Here is a 9,048-nt window from a genome sequence, read left to right as displayed (position 1 = left end):
CCATCCTGCACCCATAAAGCCACCGCGTCACTAAAAGGTCAAATACACGCAAATATCAAGTCTTTTTTTCTTCACATTCAAAGTTACATAGCGCACCTTTAAATGTCATTAACGTCTTCACCCCCACTTTAACACAGTGCATTTTCTCCTGTTCGGCTTTACCCAGATCTAAACTTCTCACAGCCTACAATAATGAGAATATTTGCTTGTGTAGGTGGGGGTTAAAAGGTTAAAAAGCTTTGAACTCGCATCAAAATGCACTTCATGGAATGTAAAAACAGGGCCCAACCCTGTTTCTGTGGAGTTTTCCTTTGTGTCCAGTGTACTTACTCTACCTGAGCCCTTTCCTGTTTCCTGTATTTGGCACAGATTTTATTTGCATTTGTAACATTAAAGACAGTATTGTGCTTCGAATGGCTTTTAAAGCATCACATTTGACTTGCTGGTTTCAGTTTTTGTTTTTTTCCCCATCAACATTAAAGCGATCTTTGAGAGTTACTGAGGACTCAAATGGTGTTTTAAGTTCACTTTTATGTTTTCAGGCTGAAGGTGATGATGCCGGCACAGGTTTCCGCTCTGTAAAGACCAGTGGCTCCTGTCATGTGACTGCAGAAGCAAAGGTCACTCTCTGTAAACTTTAGCTTGTTGTGAAATAAATGTGGGCTGGATCATTGCGCTCATGAATTCCTATAAAGGGGGAGCTGCCTGAGACGGGACAGACTTCCTGGTTTACCACAGCACACACACAGACTCAGGAAGTGCACGTGTAACAAAGAGCCTCTCAGCCGCCACTGAACGGTAAGTGGATCGATCTGCTGTTTGTTCACGGAGCTCCGAGCCGCCCCCAGACTGGCGTGTGTGTGTGTGTGTGTGTGTGTGTGTTTTTCCAGCGCCCTGTTTGAAGATGCTGAGGAAGCCGCCGCTGCTGCTCCTGCTGCTCTGTGGAGCCGTGTCCTGCTCGGTCACATGCCCCGACGAGAAGATGAGGTGCCCCAATCAGGACACATGCTGCCTCACGGAGCAGGGGTACAAGTGCTGCCCCTACCCAAACGTAAGCAAGTCGTATACAAGGAGTGACCAGAAGTGGCTTAGAGCAGTGGTTCTCAACTGGTTTGACGTCAGGACCTACAGTGACCCTGGGATGACCGGCTGAGACCCAAACACAACTCCTAACAGCTGAAGTTAAGATACGAACAACCCAATATGTCAGTTTTAACAGACTCCAGCTGGGATTCTTTACATTTTCTGTACATAAATATTAACGGCAGATACCAGCACCAGGTGTAACTTGGTGGGAAAGAAAGGACAAAATCACAGAACTGATAATAAAGTTAACAAAGGGGCAGATAAAAGACGCGCTTCTCTCTGAGCCTTTTCTTAAAAAAAGGAATGTCAGTTTTGTTGTGAGCCATTGTAGAGTCATTTTAGACACCGCTACACAATAAAAAATAAAAAAAATGATAGAGGAAAGAGTTAGGGATGGGAATTGATAAGATTTTAGTGATATCAATGCCATCAATAATTTTGCCTATCGATTCGATTCTTTATCGGTTCTCTTATCGATGCCTGATTTGTCTGTGTGTTTGGGAAAAGCAAGGAGTGAATGTGCTTTCGATAAACTCTATTAAAAAAGACCAAGGCTATTTATTAAATAAAGCAAGTTTCCAAATATACTGTGGCTCCTGCTGGAATGGAATCTCATTTGTATTCTTTGTTTTTAATCAATTATAAGATAGAAAGAAGATAAGAAAAAAGACAAAAAAAGTCCAGCCTCTTCCTGTCTCTGTAGCAAGTTTCTACTGAACCAGTTCATCAGTTACTTGTAACACCTAAACAGGTTTCAGCCCAAACCCTACACATTTGTATCTATTTCTGCTTCATCCGGTGCTTCATTCTCCTTCCCCCGGCCGTGTCTTACTTCTTCTTTTAAACTACCCCCCCGGTCATTTCAAATCAATTTTTTACCGGGTGGTAAGAGTTCTGTTAGATCAAACTTGAATCATGAGCATATGAAAAGATATACAAACAGTTTACCAATATTCATTTATAACAAAGGCCCCCAACCCATTGAACAAGGTCCTGGGGCCCACTTCTGGCCCTTCATATAAGAAGCACTGGAATACATACATGTTTATGGGAAACAACAGATTAAGGAACATTCTTTCTTTCACTTTCATGATGGACAAACTGAAAGTGTGCGTTCCTCTTTTGTGTGTGTGAACAGGCCGTGTGCTGCGCTGACCAGGCCCACTGCTGCCCCTTTGGGTTCGTGTGTGACCAGACAGCGCAGATGTGCACGAGGAGCTGGGTTCACACACCGCTGCTGCCCCAGGACAAGGCTCCTCTCATGGTCAAACTGTCTCCTCTGCAGGCCGGACAGGCTCCTCCCCCTGCTGAACAGGCTGCTCCCTCTGTGGTGTACTGCGATAACGTGTACACCTGTCCCACCGGCTACACCTGCTGCAGACACCCAGGCGGGGGCTGGACCTGCTGCCCGTACTCCCCAGTGAGTGGACACACGACATAAGCACCACTTAAAGCAGTGAGCCTCCATGTGGCTAAGCTAGTATTCAAACAGAACATACATGATGTACATCCATATCACCCAACAGGCTATGATTGTATTAAAGTAATCGTATGTAAGATTACCAAGTGAGGAGAGAGTGAGATTAAAATTTTAAATCCTCCTGAGTGGACAAGAAAGCCACTCTTAGTTTGCAAACCTTCCAAAATAAATGATCAGACTCCTCTCCTTCCCTCCTGATTGGACCTGACAGGCTAGTTCACAGGAAAGCTTGTCTCATTGGTCGAGGTCCTAGCCTGTGGATTCTGATTACTTGTTGAAATCAGCAAAGGAAGAAAGAAAAAATATAATTATTTAACATCACTTACGTTACGTCAAATTTCAGACCCACGCAATTATACGCAATCTATATTTAACATTCAAACTTACAGACCATCACTTTAAAGATGCATTATGCAACTTTTTATGTGAAAAAACAATACAAAACCTTGCTATCTGTGCGCATTTGTTTGGCAGGTTTTTTTGGTCAGTGGTTCGGTCAGCATGAAAACCTACCGGAAACTCTTAAAACAACTAAACAATTGATCCTGGAGTGTCGTGGCCACTATGAGAGAAAATGAAGGCGAAATAGAGGCTGCTGGGTCACTGAAAGATCAAATAAAAAGTTGCATAATGCACCTTTAAGGGGAGACACTGGAGACACCTCAACTTTTCCATTTTGGCCCTGTTTGTTCCCTTACGCCTTCACTTTACTCTCAATGTTTTCACAATAGGGCGTTTAAAGGCACTATACCTTTAATATTTATTGATAGAACAACATTTGCTTCGTCCTCCTTCAGTAGATTGTACATTCTTATCAATTTTGTCAACTTGACAACCTGATAAGTTCAGGTGTTAGTACTGAGCTGCTGTGGTCGACCAGACCAGCATGCTTTTGGAGGTACAGGAAACCGTAGCACCCAGAGGCTGCCTTCAGTCTCCTCTGATCCTCTGAAACGGTGCAGCCCCTCCTGGGTTTGTCCCTGTTTCAGAGCGTGGTGTCCTGCACTAGCGCGCTCCTCCTGCGCAGCTCCCTCCGCTCCACAACAGTCTTTCACATCTTCTAGGAAGAGCTCAGCAGATAATCTGGTTTATCTCCAGTGAACGTCCATTAGCCTGAACAATAGAAGACATGTGTGGCTTAGCTGTGAGTCTTGCCCGGATACATCTTTGTTTGTCCCTTTTTGTTCCCTGTAGAGCCTCTTGGGACTCCTCCATTGTGCTGCGGGGGCTCTTGGAGCCTCTTCAGTGTTTTAGAAGAAGACGTGTGTAGGTCTCAAATGTCTTTCGCTCATGAGCTGCTGTTTGTTTACTTATAAAAAGCTGTTTCTTCAGGACCATTATGGTCTGTCTGCAGTAAAAAAAAAATCCACAAAACACGGCAAAGATGTACAAACGCATCCTGTAAGAACAGTGTGGAACACAGAAACCTTTACCAAGAGAGAGGGAGGTTGCTGCTTGTTTACACGTCGCCATTGTTTCTATTGAGATCTCATATTTATGTGAGTCAGATCCGCTAATGAGCTCTCCAAGACTCAAGAGGTCAGGGAGTAAAAACCTCCTGATGTTTGTTGTAGCTTTTGGTCCCAGTGAGGACCGGTGAGGGGTTGGTGTTTACACACCCGCATGTAGAGATGGGCCAAAAGTACTAAAGTGCGACACCTTGTGGTTAGAAAAGGTCATGGCAGGACTCGTTTAATCCAGAGAGGACAAAGCACTTCTGAAACATGAGTTTGTATTGTCAGGTAATGATCACGAAGAGACTAACAAATATTTATTATTATATTCTATGTTTATTGACAAGCAATAAATAAAAGAAGTTAATGAGACTAAAACTATGTCCGAGATCTCCAGGTATTTTTGTCGACTCATGAAGACTCATGAAAGTCCACCAGTGTGCTCATTAAAATCAGAATGTACAAATGAATATATGTATTACTGGAGCTGTGTTAAACAGAGCTCAGTGCACTGTATTTATGGTTCATATTCATGTTCATATTTCAGTCAAATGATGTCCTGTCTAACACAGATGCCCTTCCCTGTGTTATTAAAACTCCAAAATATTACTACGTTTATTCAATTTGACTAATAGGACAAGATGGCCGCCACTTTTGCCACAGCAGCAGTCGGAATGTCCTGTCTCAAAGATCTTTAATAAACCCCTAGATAGGACATCGCCATAGTAACCAATATGAAGCACCACTTACTTTGGATCCTTTCAAATAAATCTGCTCATTTCATGACTTTTATTTCTTTTAAATAAAACGTAGCACAGACTTTCTGTCATTATAATTGGCTACATTTGACACAGATGTTCCTCTTGTAAACACTTGAATTACATTAGTTTCATACTATTTAACACTGTATTATTGGACCTTTTTTTTTTTTTTTACCTTTTTACATTTGTATTACATTTATTTACATAACATGAAGTCAAGTTGATCTGTTCTTAAGATTGTCTTTGCTTTTTCCCAAACAATCCTTTAGTTTGTCTGAGCTCAGGCTGAAGGAAAAGTTTGATCAATATGTTTTAGTAAATGCACTAACTGCAGAGTGAATGGTCTAAAATAGTAAAGACGAAGCAACAGTTGTTTTTCCAGAGTAAACATGTCTGACCTGGAGTCATTCCTGTAGATGTATTGAGTGTATGGTGTGTGCAGGCCCGCTGCTGCCTGGACGGGTACCACTGCTGCCCGTACGGCTACGACTGTGACTACACCTACACCCACTGCGTCAGGCAGGGCGTGCCCCACCCCTTCAGCCCGCGCCGCCCCTCCACCCGACCCGCCGACCCGGTAGACCAGCTCCTCCAGGCCAGCTCCTCTGGTCTCCCGGCACAGCCTGCACAGCGGGTAGGTCCTGATACTGTCACTCACATCGAGTACTAATGATGCTTTTGTTATTATGGACATCTGTGCTCATAATAATCACAGTTTTACATCAGTGAATTATTGAAATAGATTGATGGAAAGTTCCAGAGAATTCTGAATCACTCATTTCTATTTGGTGTACTGTACCATGTATCAGGTTTGAAGCTGCCAGAGGGGAAAGAACTCCTCTTTCACACACGACTCCAAAAACGACTTTAACAAAATCCTGAATGTATTTTTCTACTAAATAAAGATGCAGAGACATGGAGAGGAGCAAATGGTTCAACAGCCCATAAATACTGAAATAATGGAGAATGCTAACCATAATGCAACGCTAACTTCATGCTATTCATGCTATATGCTAACGCTAGCTTCAAGAGACGTTTTTTTTTTTTCACTTCTAATGAACAATCTAATGTGACAAAACATCCATATGGACCCGACTTAGTTTGTGTGTTTATAGTGCAGTGATAGATTAAAAAAAAACAGCTCAACTTAGGGAAAAATGTGTTCTTGCAACAAGCTTCTTTCCCCCTCGGCTAGGCCACGCCCCCTTGAATGATGTATTGCCGTCTGTGCCTATAACCCGGTAAAGAACATATGCCTCTACGTATGTCACTTCCTGGCAATGTCCAATAAGGAAGTGAAATAAAAACAACACCATAAAATGTCAATTAAGGCAAACCAAGATTTTTTTGTGTGGACGCAGATCTCTCGGGGTTTATTTGTTTATTTACAGAAAAATTATTATTTACATACAGAAAAAAAACACTTCACATACAAACCAGTCCTCAGTTATACATAGTTTGAAAACCACCCCGTAGGTAGGCAGGTAGGTAGGAAGGAAGGGAGGAAGGAAGGAAGGAAGGAAGGAAGGAAGGAAGGAAGGAAGGAAGGAAGGATGGAAGGAAGGAAGGAAGGAAGGAAGGAAGGAAGGAAGGAAGGAAGGAAGGAAGGAAGGAAGGAAGGAAGGAAGGATGGGAGGGAGGGAGGGAGGGAGGGAGGGAGGGAGGAAGGAAGGAAGGAAGGAAGGAAGGAAGGAAGGATGGAAGGAAGGACGGACGGACGGACGGACGGAAGGAAGGAAGGAAGGAAGGAAGGAAGGAAGGAAGGAAGGAAGGAAGGAAGGAAGGAAGGAAGGAAGGAAGGAAGGAAGGAAGGATGGAATCTACAGAATTAAGAAGTTTAAAAAAAAAACACATTTAAAGAGGAATAAATAGATCAAGAGAAGTTAAGGTGTGTCCTCATTAGAGTAGTTTGACCATTCCTGTGTGTGTGTGTGTGTGTTTATGTGTGTGTTTATGTGTGTGCCGTCCACAGACCCTCACTGCTCTGGGGGAGGAGTCTGCCGTTCGGGGGGGCGGGGTCATCCACTGTGATTCCACGTTCTACTGCCCTAAAGGCTCGTCCTGCTGCCAGAGCCAGAGCAAACAGTGGAACTGCTGCCCCTTCCCACTGGTAAGACCATCTCTGTCACCGTGATGACCACGTCCACTTATCGGTCAATACATGACTGGTTTACTATACATTGTGGGCTCAAAATCCATCGTCTGTACATTTATTTGAATTTTATATCACATTTTTCTCATGCAATATTTTCTTCCCCAAATTAGGTTGTATTTAATGTTTATAGTGGGATATTTTTTTAAGCTTTAGAGTCTGGGAGTTAAAATGTCTTCAATAATATCACACAATCTTTTGCTCAAATGTTTCCCGTTGTGTCCTTTTGATTATCAACATTTGCCTCCATTTCTCTGTTTGAATGTTTTACAAATCTCACAAAATGAAATCGAGATTATTTTATTGACATTTGTGGCATTAAAACGTGTTCATTGGGACTTGCTGCCGCCTGTAGGAGCCCTGTTATTTGAAGGACTGACTATGTGTTCCTGTGTGTTCCTGTGTGTTCCTGTGTGTTCCTGTGTGTTCCTGTGTGTTCCTGTGTGTTCCAGGGCTCCTGCTGCAGCGACGGCCGCCACTGCTGCCAGTACGGCTATACCTGTGACCCGGAGTCCCAAGTGTGCCGACGTGGCTTCATATAAGAGCGACCAACACGCGGGAAATCTCCCGACACACCCGGATGTTGAATCCATGTTCTGATTTATGGTTAGCGGTGACTCGGGCTGGGCACCGTTACTTCTTTTTACTTTAACCATACTTGGTTTCCGATACCGACGCCTGAATGATACTTTTATACCTATACTCAAACAAAACCGGACAATAACGTGTGGAAGATCTGCAAATTTACAATATCGGGTTCATCTCCAATGTCAAGAAATGTGTGGAAAATGGGGAATAATTTGGAGGAAAATTGTGGAAAAAATAATTGGAAAAATAAGGCAAAATTGGGCAAAATGGTGGGAAAAAATGATTTGAGCTGAAACAACCATGTCACTGCCTTTAATTCTGTCCCTGGACCAACAGCATCAAAACTTGAATCTAAAGTTCAGATAAGTTTCAATACTACTTTCAATACTTATATTTTTTCGATACTTATATTTTTTCGATACTTATATTTTTTCGATACTTATATTTTTACAGTAGTACGTAATCTTTTTTCCCGGTACTATACTGCTATGGTTTTACCGGTCCCCAGCCCGAACAGTGAGCGCTTTTGTATCAAACCATATGTTTAAAGTAACGGCTTCGCTGCTTCACGATAGAACCACAAACGCCTTCTGCTCACACCGATCATTTCACACAAAACACGAGAGCTTCTGACGGAGCGAAGAACGACTAAATGTGAAAGCAAACCTCCTAATGCTCTCGTTACACTGACTGAAGCAGGTTTAAATGTTTTGTTCACCACTGCACTACACAGAGGTACCACAGTACCTGTGCCAGCCTCCTGAGGAACCATCCACCCGGGGACCAAAGGCCCCACATTTAGACACTTCTTTATTGCACTGATGTTAAATGCACTGTTTACACTGATCACAAATAAAATGATTAAACCAGGCACATTTGGCACGCTTCTTTATTTCTCTCGTATTTGGGCGGCTCAGTCCAGCTGACGATTGTTTAAGCGTCACTGCGCGCCACAGCTGCCCTGGAGCAGCTTGAGGAGAGCGAGGCTGCCATTGGTCTGTCAGTCTGCGCCTGCTGGGCAGAGCAGGTATGGGCAAACTGGGCAAACTCATTGATTTAACACTAGGTTTTTGAAGTGCCGGTCGGACTGGGCTGGGGTGTAAACATGTACAATAGGCGCATCACAAAAAGGGGGGAGGGAGGGAAGGCGAGCCCCTGGATTGAGTTGAACAACCCCTTTTCATTTGAAGATAAAACCTTTTTAATGTAAGATTATAGATTTCCATGATTTGAAAAAATCGTAAATTGGTGAAATAATATATGTATTGATATGACATGGTAAAAAAAAAGATAAAAACAGACGGGGCCTACTCATGCAGGAGATTGTTTGTTATTTTCTGATTTTGGTCATTTTACAGTGCCTCTGCAAAGTACTAATACACCTTGAACTTTTGCACATTTTGTCATGTTTACAACCCTAAACATAAAGATTTTATTTAGATTTTTTTTACTGAACGTTCACACACAAGTAACAGACAACTGTGAAGTGAAAGCAAAATGATACATGATTCTGTTATTCGTCAAAAA

The 9,048-nt window shown here is 42.7% G+C and overlaps 1 protein-coding gene across 1 annotated transcript; it reads left to right on the top strand.

Annotated features, from left to right (window-relative positions):
* The first annotated feature begins 878 nt into the window (after nt 1-878).
* On the top strand, nt 879-7,734 carry LOC306974334 (progranulin-like). Its single transcript, XM_079571525.1, has 5 exons — nt 879-1,051; nt 2,225-2,506; nt 5,224-5,415; nt 6,754-6,891; nt 7,386-7,734. Exons 1-5 carry the CDS (start codon nt 905-907, stop codon nt 7,473-7,475), a joined length of 849 nt encoding a protein of 282 aa, XP_079427651.1. The 5' UTR covers nt 879-904; the 3' UTR covers nt 7,476-7,734.
* The last annotated feature ends 1,314 nt before the right edge of the window (nt 7,735-9,048 follow it).

Source organism: Gobius niger, assembly GCF_951799975.1.
Source record: "Gobius niger genome assembly, chromosome: 14".
NCBI classification, from domain to species: Eukaryota; Metazoa; Chordata; class Actinopteri; order Gobiiformes; family Gobiidae; genus Gobius; species Gobius niger.
Note: the sequence above shows the minus strand (reverse complement) of the source record. Positions and strands in the feature narration are given on the sequence as shown.

What these genes read in the sequence shown, in the direction of transcription:
- LOC306974334 (XM_079571525.1), top strand. Translation starts at nt 905, where the DNA reads ATGCTGAGGAAGCCGCCGCTGCTGCTCCTGCTGCTCTGTGGAGCCGTG. An exon ending in AGTGCTGCCCCTACCCAAAC is followed by an intron (nt 1,052 to 2,224) that starts GTAAGCAAGTCG and finishes GTGTGTGAACAG; the next exon opens with GCCGTGTGCTGCGCTGACCA. An exon ending in CCTGCTGCCCGTACTCCCCA is followed by an intron (nt 2,507 to 5,223) that starts GTGAGTGGACAC and finishes TGGTGTGTGCAG; the next exon opens with GCCCGCTGCTGCCTGGACGG.